At 37.7% G+C, this 18,722-nt stretch overlaps 2 protein-coding genes across 2 annotated transcripts; both read left to right on the top strand.

Moving 5' to 3' along the window:
• Positions 1-720: 720 nt before the first annotated feature.
• LOC306982703 (cdc42 homolog) lies at positions 721-17,415 on the top strand (the record flags this gene model as incomplete). The annotated part of the gene is made up of 4 exons (XM_079583170.1): positions 721-778; positions 12,285-12,386; positions 14,690-14,762; positions 17,306-17,415. Coding segments are annotated over exons 1-4 (321 nt in total), but the record flags the coding sequence as incomplete, so codon positions are not given.
• Positions 5,142-7,926, top strand: LOC306982702 (cell division control protein 42 homolog; the record flags this gene model as incomplete). Its single annotated transcript, XM_079583169.1, has 5 exons — positions 5,142-5,147; positions 5,359-5,431; positions 6,382-6,491; positions 7,516-7,713; positions 7,812-7,926. 5 exons carry the CDS (start codon positions 5,142-5,144, stop codon positions 7,902-7,904), a joined length of 480 nt encoding a protein of 159 aa, XP_079439295.1. The 3' UTR covers positions 7,905-7,926.
• Positions 17,416-18,722: the final 1,307 nt, after the last annotated feature.

Genomic DNA, 18,722 nt, shown 5'->3' with positions numbered 1-18,722 from the left:
CATTAGCGGCTAACGCAGTCAGAGGTTAGCATTAGCGGGTAACCCAGTCAGAGGTTAGCATTAGCGGGTAACCCAGTCAGAGGTTAGCATTAGCGGCTAACTCAGTCAGAGGTTAGCATTAGCGGGTAACCCAGTCAGAGGTTAGCATTAGCGGGTAACCCAGTCGGAGGTTAGCATTAGCGGCTAACGCAGTCGGAGGTTAGCATTAGCGACTAACACAGTCACAGGTTAGCATTAGCGGCTAACTTAGTCAGTGATTTTCCGTTACTTTTTCATTACTCTTTCTTTCATGAGTTTTTGTTGCTTTTCCAGGACGATGTTGTCGCTCTTTTGACACTTTTTGCGTTTAGATTTGGGTAAAGCCAAACTGGAGATAATGTGCTCGGCTCATGTGGGGGTTGCCTCAAGAAAGCAGGATATAAAACATCAATATTGTTGCCTTATAGGAACATAAAACATCATTAGCCTGAATAACGCTTGATATGGTGTAATGGCTGAACATTATTTAGTCCCGTTCCCTCTGAGGTGAGTGAGTGACCGAGGCAGGACACGCCTCCACTTTGGGACCGGCCTATCAAGTTATCTTGGATTTTGATCTTTCTCTGTGACAGACACGCCCCTTTTCTCTGGGAATATCTTTCAGATCGAAACCTCTGACCGAGAACTAGAGACGGATTTAAACTCGGAAAACCCCCAAGCTCTTGTGAGATTTGCAGAGGTAAAAAAAAACTATTAAAGAATCATGAAGTGTTTGGACGGACGAGATGCAGCATTTGAGGTAAGAGCAGATTTTTACCAGTAATAATAATAATAAAATAATAATAATAATAATAATAATAATAATAATGCTTTTTGCTTTGGTGGTCATTGTGTAAACACAGTATAATATAAATACAAAATGTTGCTGTTTACATATGATTTTTAACCTCTTACCACCCGCCTAAACCGAATGCCCTCTGTCCTCTTTGGCTATAGGTTTGTGTAACACCTCATTTGAAAGCTAAAACCCACAAAACTGATCTTTTTCCTCGCGTTGTTGCTGTGTTGTGTCACCTTTTATGTTTTATTTTGTGTGTTTTTTTTTTAGTTTATGTCACTTTTTTTTTTTTTTGTCAGTTGGTTGAATTTTTGTCACATTTTTGATGAATTTTTGTCACATTTTTGATGAATTTTTGTCACATTTTTGATGAATTTTTGTCACATTTTTGATGAATTTTTGTCACTTTTTGTTGAATTTTTGTCACATTTTTGTTGAATTTTTTGTTGAATTTTTGTCACATTTTTGTTGAATTTTTGTCACATTTTTGTTGAATTTTTGTCACATTTTTGTTGAATTTTTGTCACATTTTTGTCACATTTTTGTCACTTTTTGTTGAATTTTTGTCACTTTTTGTTGAATTGAATTTTGAGTTTTTGTCACTTTTTTGTTTAATTTTTGTCACATTTTTGTCTCTTTTTTGTTGAATTTTTGTCACTTTTTGTTGAATTTTTGTCACGTTTTTGTCACATTTTTGTTGAATTTTTTGTTGAATTTTTGTCACATTTTTGTTGAATTTTTGTCACATTTTTGTTGATTTTTTTGTTGAATTTTTGTTGAATTTTTGTCACATTTTTGTTGAATTTTTGTCACATTTTTGATGAATTTTTGTCACATTTTTGTTGAATTTTTGTTGCGTTTAAATCCTTGTTTTCTTCTAATTTTTTGTGGCTGTTTTGGTGCTTTTTCCCAAGAAGATTTTAGATTAGCTTGGCTTTACCCGAATCTAAAATCCTAACCCTAAACAAAATGGCATCGAAACACAACAACAAAGTGACGAAAAAGCAACATAAACGCAACGAAAGAGTGACTAAAGATCGATAAAAAACTGACGAGAAAACGCTTTTAAAAAAAAAACACCGAAAAAAACTTTAAAAAACGCTTAAAAAATTTGACAAAAGAGCAGCGACAACGCAACAAAAAGCCACAGTTAGTTTTGTAGGCCTTAGCTTTCAAATGAGGCACTACACTGTTGATTTGCAGCTTTTAGATTTGGATAAAGCCGAACCCTCCACACAGACTTGCCTAACCCTGCACTACAGTGACTCTGAGTTGGCAGTAAAAGGGTTAAACTGTTTCAAAGTAAAGTTATTTGTTTATGTCTGAAAAGAGGAGAGTCTGACTGAGGGTTAGTAACTGTTTAACAAAACAAAACAAAAGTTAGAGGCGACGTCAAGCCAAGGGTTTAACCTCTTACCCCCCGCCTAAACCGAATGCACTCTGCCCTCTTTGGCCATAGGCCTGTGTAACACCTCATTTGAAAGCTAAGACCCACAAAACTGATCTTTTTCCTCGCGTTGTTGCTGTGTTGTGTCACCTTTTCATGTTTGTTTGTTTTTTCACTTTTTTTGTTAATTTTTGGTCACTTTCTGGTTGAATTTTTGTCAAATTTTTCTTCAGTTTTTGTCACGTTTTTGTTGCGTTTACATCCTTGTTTTCTTCTCATTTGTTTGTGGCTGTTTTGGTGCTTTTGTCCCAAGAAGCTTTTTGATTTGGGTAAAGCCAAATTGGAGAAAATGTGATCCGTTCAGGTGGGAGTTAAGAGGTTAAGCTTCATTTAATGTCTGTTTGGTTCTTTTATGTTGAGCTGTGGATCAGTGACCAGCCCTGGTCTGCAGTAGTAGTACCAGTAGTAGCAGTAGTAGTAGCAGTAGTAGCAGTAGTAGCAGTAGTAGTAGCAGCAGCAGTAGCAGTAGTAGTAGTAGTAGTAGCAGTAGTAGCAGCAGCAGTAGCAGCAGCAGCAGTAGTAGTAGTAGTAGTAGCAGTAGTAGTAGCAGTAGTAGTAGTAGTAGTACTGGTGTTGTTTTCTCGTCCACAGTGGCAGGCAGTGAAGCTCGTGGCGGTGGGAGATCCTGAGGCAGAAAAGACCCGCCTGTTGTGCGCTACCTCCAAGTCGTCTTCGAACGAACACTCTTTGGTAAGAACCAAACCAAATGTCCCAAACAGAGCTCAGGGGGCCTGGACGGGGCCTGGACGGGGCCTGGACGGGGCCTGGACGGGGCCTTCCTGTGGCGTCTGTTCTCCCCGTGTCTGTGTAGGCTTCCTCCAGGTACTCCCCTGTCACTAAAAACATGTACAATAGGCCAGGATGAATGAGAGTATGCTGCGTTCAGACCGCACGCTTCTCGAGCCTCAAACCAGCACAAACCGGTCTAAACCAGGTCGAAACCGGTCGAAAACCAGTCCAGCCAGACCTGATCTAAACCTGGTCAAACCAATCAAAACCTCCTCCAAACCTGTCAAAACCAGCATAAAACAGTCCAAACCTGATCTAAACCAGTCAAAACCTGGTCTAAACTGGTCCAAAACAGTCCAAAGCTGATGTAAACTGCTCTAAACCTTGGTCCAAACCAGTCCAAACCTGATCTAAACCAGTCAAAACCTGGTCTAAACTGGTTCAAAGCAGTCCAAACCTGATCTAAACTGGTCTAAACTGGTCCAAACCAGTCCAAACCTGATCTAAACTGCTCTAAACTGGTCCAAACCAGTCCAAACCTGATCTAAACTGGTCTAAACTGGTCCAAACCAGTCCAAACCTGATCTAAACCAGTCCAAACCTGATCTAAACCAGTCCAAACCTGATCTAAACTGCTCTAAACTGCTCTAAACTGGTCCAAACCAGTCCAAACCTGATCTAAACTGCTCTAAACTGGTCCAAACCTGCTCTAAACTGCTCTAAACTGATCTAAACCAGTCCAAAACTGATCTAAACCTGGTCAAAACCAATCAAAACCTCCTCTAAACCAGTAAAAAAAAAAGCAGCTCCAAACCTGTCAAAACCAGCATAAAACAGTCGAAACCTGATCTAAACCAGTCCAAACCTGATCTAAACCAGTCAAAACCTGGTCTAAACTGGTTCAAACCTGATCTAAACCGCTCTAAACCTTGGTCCAAACCAGTCCAAACCTGGTCTAAACTGCTCTAAACTGGTTCAAAGCAGTCCAAACCTGATCTAAACCAGTCCAAACCTGATCTAAACCAGTCCAAACCTGATCTAAACCAGTCCAAACCTGATCTAAACTGCTCTAAACTGGTCTAAACTGGTCCAAACCTGATCTAAACTGCTCTAAACTGGTCCAAACCAGTCCAAACCTGATCTAAACTGCTCTAAACTGGTCCAAACCAGTCCAAACCAGATCTAAACTGCTCTAAACTGGTCTAAACTGGTCCAAACCTGATCTAAACTGCTCTAAACTGGTCCAAACCAGTCCAAACCTGATCTAAACTGCTCTAAACTGGTCCAAACCAGTCCAAACCTGGTCTAAACTGCTCTAAACTGGTCCAAACCAGTCCAAACCTGATCTAAACCTGGTCAAAACCAATCAAAACCTCCTCTAAACCAGTAAAAAAAAAAAGCAGCTCCAAACCTGTCAAAACCAGCATAAAACAGTCGAAACCTGATGTAAACCAGTCCAAACCTGATCTAAACTGCTCTAAACTGGTCCAAACCTGATGTAAACCGGTCCAAACCTGATCTAAACTGCTCTAAACTGGTCTAAACCAGTCCAAACCTGATCTAAACTGGTCTAAACTGGTCCAAACCTGGTCTAAACTGGTCTAAACTGGTCCAAACCTGATCTAAACTGCTCTAAACTGGTCTAAACCAGTCCAAACCTGATCTAAACTGGTCTAAACTGGTCCAAACCTGATCTAAACTGCTCTAAACTGGTCCAAACCAGTCCAAACCTGATCTAAACCAGTCCAAACCTGATCTAAACCAGTCCAAACCTGATCTAAACCAGTCCAGACCTGATCTAAACCAGTCCAAACCTGATCTAAACTGCTCTAAACTGCTCTAAACCAGTCCAAACCTGATCTAAACTGCTCTAAACTGCTCTAAACTGGTCCAAACCAGTCCAAACCAGATCTAAACTGCTCTGAACTGGTCCAAACCAGTCCAAACCTGGTCTAAACTGCTCTAAACTGATCTAAACCAGTCCAAAACTGATCTAAACCTGGTCAAAACCAATCAAAACCTCCTCTAAACCAGTAAAAAAGGCAGCTCCAAACCTGGTCTAAACCAGCATAAACCAGTCCAAACTAGTCCAACCCCAACCTAAACTAGTCCAAACTGGATATTTTGAGTATTACAAACTTGAACCGAATGGTAGCGAGAGGCAGAACTAGAAACAAAACCTGATTCGATAAAGTTTGCTTTGCCAAACGGTTGATCAAACTATTAAAGGGTTAAAGGTCAAACACCGACTGAGGCGTGTTCTCGGTCTGAGGCGTGTTCTCGGTCTGAGGCGTGTTCTCAGTCTGAGGCGTGTTCTAGGTCTGAGGCGTGTTCTCGATGTGAGGCGTGTTCTTTGTGTTGACAGAGGTTCTCGACCAGCTGTTTGCCGGAGATTATCAGAGGAGAACCTGTCGACGTCGCACTTTTTTACACGACAGGTAAGAACTCCTGAGGGACAGAGGGGGGGGTCACATTTTTGTCACATTTTTGTTGAATTTTTGTCACATTTTTGTTGAATTTTTGTCACATTTTTGTTGAATTTTTGTCACATTTTTGTTGAATTTTTGTCACTTTTTCGTTGATTTTTTGTCACTTTTTTGTTGAATTTTTGTCACTTTTTTCTTGAGTTTTTGTCACTTTTTTGTTGAATTTTTGTCACTATTTTGTTGAATTTTTGTCACATTTTTGTTGAGTTTTTGTCACTTTTTTGTTGAATTTTTGTCACTTTTTTGTTGAATTTTAGTCACATTTTGGTTGAATTTTTTGTCACATATTTTTTGAATTTTTGTCAATTTTTTGTCAAATTTTTGTTGAATTTTTGTCAAATTTTTGTTGAGTTTTTGTCACATTTTTGTTGAGTTTTTGTCACATTTTTCTTGAGTTTTTGTCACATTTTTGTTGAATTTTTGTCATTTTTTGTTAAATTTTTGTCACATTTTTTAGAATTTTTGTCACATTTTTGTTTAATTTTTGTCACATTTTTGTTGAATTTTTTGTCACATTTTTGTTGAATTTTTTGTCACATTTTTGTTGAGTTTTTGTCACATTTTTGTCACATTTTTGTCACATTTTTGTCACATTTTTGTCACATTTTTGTCACTTTTTTGTCACTTTTTTGGTCACGTTTACATCCTTGTTTGTGGCTGTTTTGGTGTTTTTTTCCCCAAGAAGCTTTTCGATTAGGGTAAAGCCAAACTGGAGAAAATGGGATCCGTTCAGGTGGGAGTTAAGAGGTTAAATACAGTTATGTGAAAAGTTAGTCTGGCCCCATAGAGGAGAGGAGGAGCGGCTAAATGCTAACATCATCTTTGGTTTATTTGCATGCCTGGTAGGAACGGTTGCCATGACGAGCTCCTTTGTCCTAAACGCTGCTGTTTGGTTTGTGCAGGTCAAGACGAGTACGACCAGCTGCGCCCGCTCACTTACCCTCAGACCGACGTGTTCCTCGTCTGCTTCTCCGTGGTCTCACCGTCCTCCTACCAGAGAGTCAGAGAGAAGGTCTATTATTCAGACGTACAGTAAAAGGATCACGTTTTTTTGTTGATTATTCTACTCATTTTTGTAACTTTTTTTTGTCATTTTTTGTCAAATTTTTGACATTTTTTGTCATTTTTTTGTCAATTTTGTGTCATTTTTTGGTCAATTTTTTTATAATTTTTTTTTCATTTTTTTGTCATTTTTTTGTCATTTTTTTGTGAAATTTGTTTCACATTTTTTGTCACATTTTTGTCATTTTTTTGTAACGTTCTTGTAACATTTTGTCACATTTTTGTCATTTTTTGTCACATTTTTGTAATTTTTTTGTCACATTTGGTCATTTTTTTGTCACATTTTTGTAATTTTTTTGTCAAATTTTTTGTCACATTTTTGTCATTTTTTTCAACATGTTTTTGTCATTTTTTTCAACATGTTTTTGTCATTTTTTCGTCACTTTTTTGTCAATGTTTTCTCACTTTTTTTGTCCCATTTCCATCATTGTGACGAAAAATTGATGAAAAAGTGGCAAAAATGTCACAAGAAACTGACAAAAAATGGAAGAAAAAATAAAAAAAAATGACAAAAATGTGATTAAAATTTGACCAAAAAATAAATAAAAATGACGAAAAATGACAAAAAATAAAAAAAAAATGACAAAAAAATGACAAATGTGATTAAAATTTGACAAAAAAAAATTACAAAAATGACAAAAATGTGACAAAAAATGACAAAAAAAAGACAAAAAATGACACATTTTTTGACAAAAATGTGATAAAAATTTGACCAAACAATTACAAAAAAATTATGAAAAAAATATGTGACAAAAAAGTGACAAAAATGAGTTGAATACCCAACAAAAAAATGCTGGAAAAAAAATGTAATGACGTGAGGAAAAAGATCCTCTCGGTTCAGGCGGGAGTTAAGAGGTTAAATGTATCAGAGCTGAAAAGGCATAGGCACACAAGGCGGCTACACGTGTCTCAGTTACACCAGTTCTGTTTGGAGGAAATGGATCAAAACTCATCCACTCTCTCTCTGCCTCCAGTGGGTCCCGGAGATCACCCACCACTGCCCCCACGCCCCGTTCTTGCTCGTGGGCACAAGGACAGACCTCAGAGGCGACCGCGGCGTCCTGGACAAACTGGCTGAGGACGAACAGCGCCCCCTGCAGCCTGAGGACGGAGAGAAACTGGCCCGAGAGCTGAGAGCAGTGAAATACATGGAGTGTTCGGCGGAAACCAAGGTGTGATGGCAGAGTGGTTAGCCTCCCGTCCCCTGTTGGAGGTCACGGGTTGGACTCCTGACCTCACAGTTTCACATGTCCTCGTGTGTGTTTTGCAGGAGGGCGTGGAGGAAGTGTTTGACGAGGCCATTTTAGCCGCTTTGGACGACAAAGAAACAAAGAAGAAGAAGAAAAAGTGTGTCCTGCTATAGACAGATTCAAATGGAAGTTTTTATTGGGACATTTTTGGTTCGTCAGTGACACAAAAAAAAAGTTTAAACCACATTTTTGTTTTAACTCTGTCGGAATAAAAAACTCTCTTTACGATGTTTATTCTCTGACGATGTTTGTGAAAAAAGCTTCTGTGACTCGAAGCAAATCCTGCTCAAATTTACCAAAAAAAACAGAGGTTAGCATTAGCGGCTAAAGCATTCAGAGGTTAGCATTAGCGGCTAACGCAGTCAGAGGTTAGCATTAGCGGTTAGCGCAGTCAGAGGTTTGCATTAGCGGCTAACACAGTCAGAGGTTAGCATTAATGCTAGCGCAGTCAGAGGTTAGCATTAGCGGCTAACACAGTCAGAGGTTAGCATTAGCGGTTAGCGCAGTCAGAGGTTTGCATTAGCGGCTAACGCAGTCAGAGGTTAGCATTAATGCTAGCGCAGTCAGAGGTTAGCATTAATGCTAGCGCAGTCAGAGGTTAGCATTAGCGGCTAACACAGTCAGAGGTTAGCATTAGCGGCTAATGCAGTCAGAGGTTAGCATTAATGCTAGCGCAGTCAGAGGTTAGCATTAGCGGCTAACACAGTCAGAGGTTAGCATTAATGCTAACGCAGTCGGAGGTTAGCATTAATGCTAACGCAGTCAGAGGTTAGCATTAGTGGCTAAAGAAGTCAGAGGTTAGCATTAATGCTAACGCAGTCGGAGGTTAGCATTAGCGGCTAAAGAAGTCAGAGGTTAGCTGATTGATTGAAAAAATATTTCTATTTGTAAAATTTCCGAAGAATGAGAGAAAGATTTTTTTAGAAATGTTTTTGTTACTTTTTTACAAAGTCAAAAGTTTACATATTAAGATTCCTATACCTTTAACCTCTTAACTCCCGCCTGAACCGAGAGGATCTTTTTCCTCACGTCACGTCCATCATTTTTTGTGGGTATTCAACTCATTTTTGTTACTTTTGTCATTTTTTGTCAATTTTTTGTCATTTTTTGGTCACATTTTTGTCATTTTTTGTCACATTTTTGTCACATTTTTGTCATTTTTTCAACATGTTTTTGTCATTTTTTCGTCACTTTTTTGTCAATGTTTTCTCACTTTTTTTGTCCCATTTCCATCATTGTGACGAAAAATTGATGAAAAAGTGGCAAAAATGTCACAAGAAATTGACAAAAAATGGAAGAAAAAATAACAAAAAATGACAAAATTTGATTTAAAAAAATGGAAAAAAAGTGACAAAAATGATAAATGGCTGAACATTAGGTGTGTTTAAGATGAAGTGGCCTCGCCTCGATTCCAGACGAGACCAGGCGGTGGCGTCAGAGGGCGGAGAAAGGCGCCTCTAATCAAGTCAGACACATCTCAGCCCCGAGAACAGAGAGGAGCCTCAGGTCACGCAGCGTCTCAGCCCCGAGAACAGGAGGAGCCTCAGGTCACGCAGCGTCTCAGCCCCGAGAACAGGGAGGAGCCTCAGGTCACGCAGCGTCTCGCGTTTGTTAGAAAGAGTTTGGGAATAAAACTATTTTAAAAGTTTGTGACACATTTGTGCTTCTCCCACACACCAGACAGACCCATCACTACAGACTCTCCTCTTACAGTTTAGGATTAGAATAATAAACTTATGCTTATTTAAATGTAGGCCATATGTTGAACACACGGCACTTTCTGTCAAATATGAAGCATTTCTGCAGATTTAAGTAGATCTGTGATGAGAGAAGACGAGGCAGGAGCTGCGGAGCGTCAGGGCAACACGTTTCTGATCTAAACACAACTCATATCCAATCATCTGTCAGTCTCTGTCAGCACACATGTTTACGGCACTTCATTTCCCACAATCCCTTTGGCCTTTGTAGTTCAGCCAGCCGAGCGAGGCGGAGAAAAGCAACTTCGCTCCAGCCGCCTCGGTCTCACGAGGATACGGGCACCGTCGCACAGGTGACGTCAGAGCGATTCTGACCGGCCTGCAGCGCCTGCAGCCGCCTCGCTCATCTTAAACACACCTAATAGTATTTAGTCCCGTTCCCTCTGAGGTGAGTGAGTGACCGAGGCAGGACACGCCTCCACTTTGGGACCGGCCTATCAAGTTATCTTGGATTTTGATCTTTCTCTGTGACAGACACGCCCCTTTTCTCTGGGAATATCTTTCAGATCGAAACCTCTGACCGAGAACTAGAGACGGACTCAAACAGGAAGTGTTTGGACGGAGCGGCTGCAGCAGACGAGGTAAGAACAGATTTATACCAGTAATAATAATAATAATAATAATAATAATAATAATAATAATAATAATAATAATAATAATAGGGGACACAGGGGCTGGTTGTCACATTACTGTTTTATTATTGGTTAACCCACTCTCACCCTCTATTTTCTTCATAACTCATTCACTTTGCATCTTTTTTTTTATGCCCACTGAGTGAATATTTCCCAGGGTGTGTATTTTTTGCTGATCTGAAATCATTTTATGTCATTTACATTTTTACCCTAATGGTAAAAAAAAGCTTTTCCTCCTCTTGCCGTCAAGCCTCACAGTTCATAAAATATGCAGGAGTTTGAAATGACATTTTGAATCGGTTTTATTTGAAACACAGTGATTCGTCTGTGGAGCCAAAACTCCCACAACAGCAAAACATTTGAGTAACTTTGAGACAGAAAGTTGGCAATGAAAGGGTAAAAACATTTAATATAATATTATTAGTATATGTATGATAAGAGAGGCCAACCTCCAAATATAACAGTGTTTAAAATGTTCCTTCATTCAGTTATAGCACGGTCACTCCTTTAACCCCTTAACTCCCACCTGAACCGAGCACATTTTCTCCAGTTTGGCTTTACCCCAATCCAAAAGCTTCTGGGAAAAAGGTGTGAAAATAGCAACAAAACTGAGACGAAAACATTGATGAAAAAGTGACGAAAAATGTATGAAAATGTGGCAAAAATGTGACAAAAACTGACAAAAGAATGACAAAAATGTAACACAAATGTGATAAAAAATTGACGGAAAAAAAGACAAAAATTTGATAAAAATTTGACAAAAACATTACAAATATTTGACAAAAAAATGATTTAAAAAATAAAGAAAAAAGAATATGACAAAAAAACGACAAAAATGTGACAAAATATGACAAAAAAATGATTAAAAAAATATGACAAAAAAATTGACGAAAGAAAAGACAAAAATTGGATTAAAAAAATGAAAAAAAATGATAAAAATGTAACAAAAAATGACAAAAAATGATTTAATCCAAAAGCTTGTGGAAAAAAGCTGTGAAAATAGCAACAAAACTGAGACGAAAACAATGATGAAGATGTGACAAAAAATTGACGAAAAAACGTGACAAAAAATTGACAAAAAAAAATGATTAAAAAAATGAAGAAAAAATGAAAAAAATATGACAAAAAAATGAGCAAAAAATATGACAAAAAATTGCAAAAATGTGACAAAAAAATTGACGAAAGAAAAGACAAAAACTTGATTAAAAAATTACAAACAATTAAAAAAATATGACAAAAAATTGATAAAAAAAATATGTGACAAAAAATGATAAAATAAATGAAGAAAAAATGACAAAAATGTGACAAAAAATGACCAAAAAATGACAAAAAATTTGACAAAAATGTAATAAAAAATTGACAAAAAAAAGGGCAAATATTTGACAAAAAATGACAAAAATGTGACAAATATTTGACAAAAAAGGAAAAAAAAAAAAGACAAAAAATGACAAAAATGTGACAAATATTTGACAAAAAACGGAAAAAAAAAAAGACAACAAATTACAAAAATGTGATAAAAAATGGACGAAAAAATGAAAAAAAAAAGTGATGACGTGAGGAAAAAGATCCTCTCGGTTCAGGCGGGTTTGATTGAGAGCAAATAACTATTTAAATCTGGGGTACCTGACCTTCTGTTGTCGAAAAGAATAGAAGTAGAATAGAAGTAGAATAGAAGTAGAATGGAAATGAGTGGATTTTTTTAAAGGCTGGTCCCTCCTTCTTCGCTTTTCCACTGTTTAAAGCTGTACACGGACACTCTGTGCACAGTGACCCCACGTGATTTCCTGCTAATTGTGAAAGTAAACGATCGCTGACAGGAAGTCCAGCGTCTGGCCGACTGTCCAGGAAGACGTCACGTGGGGAAACTGTGCATAAGCCTATACGGACATTCAGGAGGGATTGTAAGCGCTAGAAACGAGTTTGGGCTGAAAAAAAAAATCTAAGTTTGTGTGGGAAAAATCAGGTACTACAGCTTTAACGCAATAAGACATTTAAAAAAAGAGCTTTATTTAACGTCTGTGTGGTTCTTCTGGGACATGTGCTGCAGCCCCAGTCTGTAGTAGTAGTAGTAGTAGTAGTAGTAGTAGTATTTTGTGGTCCACAGATGCAGACAGTGAAGCTTGTGGTGGTGGGAGATCATGAGGCAGAAAAGACGCACCTGTTGTTCTCCTTCACCTCAGACTCGCCTTTAGAATACGTCCCTACGGTAAGAACCAGAGTACATGTGTTTTATTTATGCTCACTACTGCCACCTCAGGTCTTACGCGTAACTGCAGTCTGTATATTAAGTGAAGATTGTGACGGATTGACACTTTGTTATTCTTTTTGTTTTTATTTTGATTATGATTGTTAAGTTCTTTTTAGGGGTGCCAGTCAGGTTTCCCTCCTGACGTATAGGATAAAGGGGTTTGTTATAGTTGGTGAGTTTTCCTTACAATGCTGCAATGCTACAATCCTCACAAGGGCAGGTGCTACATGGCATAAACCCTTTTGTTTATATGACAGATTATGAACACCACCAACACAGACAGAACATGTGGGTTAGGCAAGTGTGTATGGTAAATAAACACTAATACAACTAATATCACAAGTGTTCATACAAAATGAATCCCCACTCAAAAGGGAAAAAGTCCAAAGGAGCCAGAAAGTGCCCCCCAATTTCCTCCGCTCCACAGCGTATCTAAATGAACAGAAACTGTGGTTGGCTTAATTTGTCCCTTCCAACATTTCCTTTTCAAAAATACACATACAAAAGCATTAACTTGTACGTACTGCGAGAGCACTAAGTGACGTCACACTGACGTAATGCGGAAGTGCGGTCGAGCCAGCACCAGAGTGATGTGTGTTTAAGATGAGGCGCTGCAGGCGCTGCAGGCGCTGCAGGCGCTGCAGGCGCTGCAGGCGCTGCAGGCGCTGCAGGCGCTGCAGGCGAGCGGTGCAGCCGGTCAGAATCGCTCTGACGCCACCTGTGCGACGGTGCCGTATTCTCGTGAGACCGAGGCGGCTGGAGCGCCTTGGGTCGGCGAGCGAAGTTGCTTTTCTCCGCCTCACTCGGCTGCCTGAACTACAAAGGCCAAAGGGATTGTGGGAAATGAAGTGCCGTAAACACACTTTCAAAAAGCACCTAAAAACCCATCTGTTTGAGAAAGCATTTGAGTCCGGCTGATGCAATACTGACACCATTTGTACCATGATTACTGACTTTTGAATATTATTATGTTTTAACACTGTGAAGCGCTTTGTGACTCTGTGTCTGTGAAAGGCGCTATACAAATAAAGTTTACTTACTTACTTACATACGCTGACAGAGGACTGACAGATGATTGGATATAAGTTGTGTTTAGATCAGAGACGTGTTGCCCTGACGCTCCGCAGCTCCTGCCTCATCTTTTCTCATCACAAAGATCTACTTAAATCTGCAGAAACGCTTCATATTTGACAGAAAGTGCCCGTGTGTTCAACATATGGCCATAAATAAGCATAAGTTTATTATTCTAATCCTAAACTGTAAGAGGAGAGTCTGTTATTGTAGCTGTAGTGATGGGGCGTCTGTCTTGTGTGTGGGAGAAGCAGCTGTGTTCACAAACTTTTACAATAGTTTTATTCCCAAACTCTTTCTAACAAACGCGAGACGCTGCGTGACCTGAGGCTCCTCCTGTTCTCGGGGCTGAGATGTGTCTGACTTGATTAGAGGCGCCTTTCTCCGCCCTCTGACGCCACCGCCTGGTCTCGTCTGGAATCGAGGCGAGGCCACTTCATCTTAAACACACCTAATCTAGAGTCCAAGCGGACCTGTACGTACGGTGCGTGGAATGACGTCACCGACGTACGTAGCAACCAGGAAGCGGCAGGTCCGGTTCAGCAAGGACTTGTTTGTGGAAGAATTGACCACACTCGTTGGGAGTGTGCTTAAGTTTTGCTTTGCTACCCCTCAGGATCCGAGGCTGCTCCTTCCCTGTCCCGCAAAGGTGTGCCATTTTACCCAGGAGGCTTAACCGGCGGCGGGAACAGGGGGAGCGAATGGGAAATGGGGGAGAAGGGGCAGAGATGGGCGTTGTGTGTGAGGTCAGAGAGGGAGGCTGGACAGGGGAGTAAACCGGGTGTGGTGAAGGCGAGGGTATAGGTGACTGACCATGCACAGACGGGTGCCTGGTTGTCACAAGATATTTCTCGAACTCCTCCAATATAGTTCCCCTTTTTATCCGCTTAGAAAATCCACATTGTTTAATTCTGTTTAACTATACTTCACAAGGAAACAAACAAAACAAAAAGTCACAAAAAGTATAATTACTAGAATATAGTGAACATCTAATCCAAATCTGTCCACTTCCATGTAGTGCATTCATGCAGTATTATATTTGCTAATCATATTCAATTATTAATGTACTAAAACACCGTGATGCTAACGTCCAGTCGGTGCATTATCACTGCAGGGGCGGGGCTTCTGAGACTCAGAGGTCAGAGGTCAGTCAGAAAAATATCAGTGAAGTCTTTTCTTTGTGTCGACAGGTGTTCGATCGCTACAGTGTGACGGTGACGGTCAGAGGGGAACCTGTGGAGGTCTCTCTTTGGGACACGGCAGGTAAGAAGCCCCGCCCCCAAAACACAAAACCAGAGAGTCTGAGCTAGTACGTGAGGTAAGGATGATAGATTTAAGGGAAAAAATGTCCAGAAAATGACCCACTTTTTATGAAAGTGAACTTAGAGCTGCTCGATTATTGAAAAAATAATAATCACGATTATTTTTGTCATAATTGAAATCACGATTATTCAAACGATTATTTGTTGCCTTTAAAAAAAATCCATTAAAAAAGTGACAAAAATCCAGCAAAAAAGTGACAAAAATCCAGCAAAAAAAATGACAAAAATCCAGCAAAAAAAGACAAAAATCCAGCAAAAAAGTGACAAAAATCCAGCAAAAAAGTGACAAAAATCCAGCAAAAAAAATGACAAAAATCCAGCAAAAAAGTGACAAAAATCCAGCAAAAAAGTGACAAAAATCCAGCAAAAAAAATGACAAAAATCCAGCAAAAAAGTGACAAAAATCCAGCAAAAAAGTGACAAAAATCCAGCAAAAAAGTGACAAAAATCCAGCAAAAAAAGACAAAAATCCTGCAAAAAAGTGACAAAAATCCTGCAAAAAAGTGACAAAAATCCAGCAAAAAAAGACAAAAATCCAGCAAAAAAGTGACAAAAATCCACCAAAAAAGTGACAAAAATCCAGCAAAAAAAATGACAAAAATCCAGCAAAAAAAAGACAAAAATCCAGCAAAAAAGTGACAAAAATCCAGCAAAAAAGTGACAAAAATCCAGCAAAAAAAGACAAAAATCCAGCAAAAAAGTGACAAAAATTCATCAAAAAAATGACAAAAATCCATCAAAAAAGTGACAAAAATCCAGCAAAAAAGTGACAAAAATCCAGCAAAAAAAGACAAAAATCCTGCAAAAAAATGACAAAAATCCTGCAAAATAGTGACAAAAATCCAGCAAAAAAAGACAAAAATCCAGCAAAACAGTGACAAAAATCCACCAAAAAAGTGACAAAAATCCAGCAAAAAAAATGACAAAAATCCAGCAAAAAAAAGACAAAAATCCAGCAAAAAAGTGACAAAAATCCAGCAAAAAAAGACAAAAATCCAGCAAAAAAAGTGACAAAAATCCAGCAAAAAAGTGACAAAAATCCATCAAAAAAGTGACAAAAATCCAGTAAAAAAGTGACAAAAATCCAGCAAAAAAATGACAAAAATCCAGCAAAAAAGTGACAAAAATTCATCAAAAAAATGACAAAAATCCATCAAAAAAGTGACAAAAATCCAGCAAAAAAATAAAAAATAAAAAATGTGGGGAAAAAAATAGAAAAAAAATAAAATAAAAAAAAAGGGGAAAAAAAAATTATTATCGATGTTTTGCGATTATGCTAATTTTGTAATCGTTTACTGTTGTAATCGAAATCGTAATCGAATTTCGATTAATTGCACAGCCCTAAGTGAACTTTCGGCTTGTCCCAAAAATAATTGTTAAAATAAAAATATACACCCCTCCTGGAGCCGCCCCCTTAACGAGGTGGAGGGTTTGAGCACCTAAAGGATCCTGGAGCTCTGTTGTCGGGGGCTTCGTGCCCCTGTAGGGTCTCCCAGGGCAAACAGGTCCTATAGATGAGGGGTCGGAGTAAGAGCGGGTCAGGAGCCCCTTATGAGAGACCAACAGTGACAAAAAATCAACAAAAATGTGACAAAAATTCAACAAAAAATCAACAAAAATGTGACAAAAAATCAACAAAAATGTGACAAAAAATCAACAAAAATGTGACAAAAATGTGACAAAAATGTGACAAAAATGTGACAAAAATGTGACAAAAATTCAACAAAAAAATCAACAAAAATGTGACAAAAATGTGACAAAAATGTGACAAAAATGTGACAAAAATTCTACAAAAATTCAACAAAAATTCAACAAAAATGTGACAAAAAATCAACAAAAATGTGACAAAAATGTGACAAAAAATGTGACAAAAATGTGACAAAAATGTGATAAAAATGTGACAAAAAATCAACAAAAATGTGACAAAAATGTGACAAAAATTCAACAAAAATGTGATAAAAATGTGACAAAAATGTGACAAAAATTCAACAAAAATGTGACAAAAATGTGACAAAAATGTGATAAAAATGTGACAAAAAATCAACAAAAATGTGACAAAAATGTGACAAAAATTCAACAAAAATGTGACAAAAATGTGACAAAAATGTGATAAAAATGTGACAAAAAATCAACAAAAATGTGACAAAAATGTGACAAAAATGTGACAAAAATGTGACAAAAATGTGACAAAAATTTGACAAAAATGTGACAAAATGTGACAAAAATTCAACAAAAATGTGACAAAAACTCAACAAAAATTCAACAAAAACTCAACAAAAAAGTGACAAAAATGGAAAAAAAGATATATTCCAGTAATGGGCGGTGTTTAACTCACAGTGGGAGGAACAGTCCTGCGTTAGAGCGAAGAGGAAGCAGCAGGAGCTCGTCGGCGTCAACACAGTTTCCGTTTGTAAAGATTCTAATTCTTTGTCCTGGCCCTGGACGCTGCTGTGGTGAAGGAAACCTGACCTTTGGTGTGTGCAGGTCAAGAGGAGTACCCCCGTGCACGGCCGCTCAGTTACCCTCAGACCGACGTGTTCCTCGTCTGCTTCTCCGTGGTCTCACCGTCCTCCTACCAGAACGTCAGAGAGGAGGTCAGAACAAGTCACGGTGACATTTACAGGTGAAACTCGGTAAATTAGAATGTTGTGAAACAGTGACGGGCGAGTGAAGCCTTGGAACACTTTGAGGCTTTCCTGCAAAAAAGGGTCGTAGCTTCGAAGTCTCTGAGCCGTTTCATTCTGTCTGAACACTGCCCTCGTGTGGACAAACTTTATTATCGCGGCTTCTCATAAACACGACTGAACCGACAATTCAACAAAAATGTGACAAAAATGTGACAAAAATGTGACAAAAATGTGACAAAAATGTGACAAAAATTCAACAAAAATGTGACAAAAATTCAACAAAAATTCAACAAAAATTCAACAAAAATGTGACAAAAAATCAACAAAAATGTGACAAAAATGTGACAAAAATGTGACAAAAATGTGACAAAAATGTGACAAAAAATCAACAAAAATGTGACAAAAATTCAACAAAAAATCAACAAAAAATCAACGAAAATGTGACAAAAAATCAACAAAAATTTAACAAAAATGTGACAAAAATGTGACAAAAATGTGACAAAAAATCAACAAAAATGTGACAAAAATGTGACAAAAATTCAACAAAAAATCAACGAAAATGTGACAAAAAATCAACAAAAATGTGACAAAAATGTGACAAAAATGTGACAAAAATGTGACAAAAATTCAACAAAAATGTGACAAAAATGTGACAAAAATGTGACAAAAATTCAACAAAAATTCAACAAAAATGTGACAAAAATTCAACAAAAATTCAACAAAAATTCAACAAAAATGTGACAAAAATTTAACAAAAATGTGACAAAAATGTGACAAAAATGTGACAAAAAATCAACAAAAATGTGACAAAAAATCAACAAAAATGTGACAAAAATGTGACAAAAAATCAACAAAAATGTGACAAAAAATCAACAAAAATGTGACAAAAATTCAACAAAAAATTCAACAAAAATGTGACAAAAATGTGACAAAAATTCAACAAAAAATCAACGAAAATGTGACAAAAAATCAACAAAAATGTGACAAAAATGTGACAAAAATGTGACAAAAATTCAACAAAAATGTGACAAAAATGTGACAAAAATGTGACAAAAATGTGACAAAAATGTGACAAAAAATCAACAAAAATGTGACAAAAATGTGACAAAAATGTGATAAAAATGTGACAAAAAATCAACAAAAATGTGACAAAAATGTGACAAAAATTCAACAAAAATGTGACAAAAATGTGACAAAAATGTGATAAAAATGTGACAAAAAATCAACAAAAATGTGACAAAAATGTGACAAAAATGTGACAAAAATGTGACAAA

Source organism: Gobius niger (genome assembly GCF_951799975.1).
Source record: "Gobius niger genome assembly, contig: SCAFFOLD_231, whole genome shotgun sequence".
NCBI classification, from domain to species: Eukaryota; Metazoa; Chordata; class Actinopteri; order Gobiiformes; family Gobiidae; genus Gobius; species Gobius niger.
This window is presented reverse-complemented; position numbering and strand designations above follow the sequence as displayed.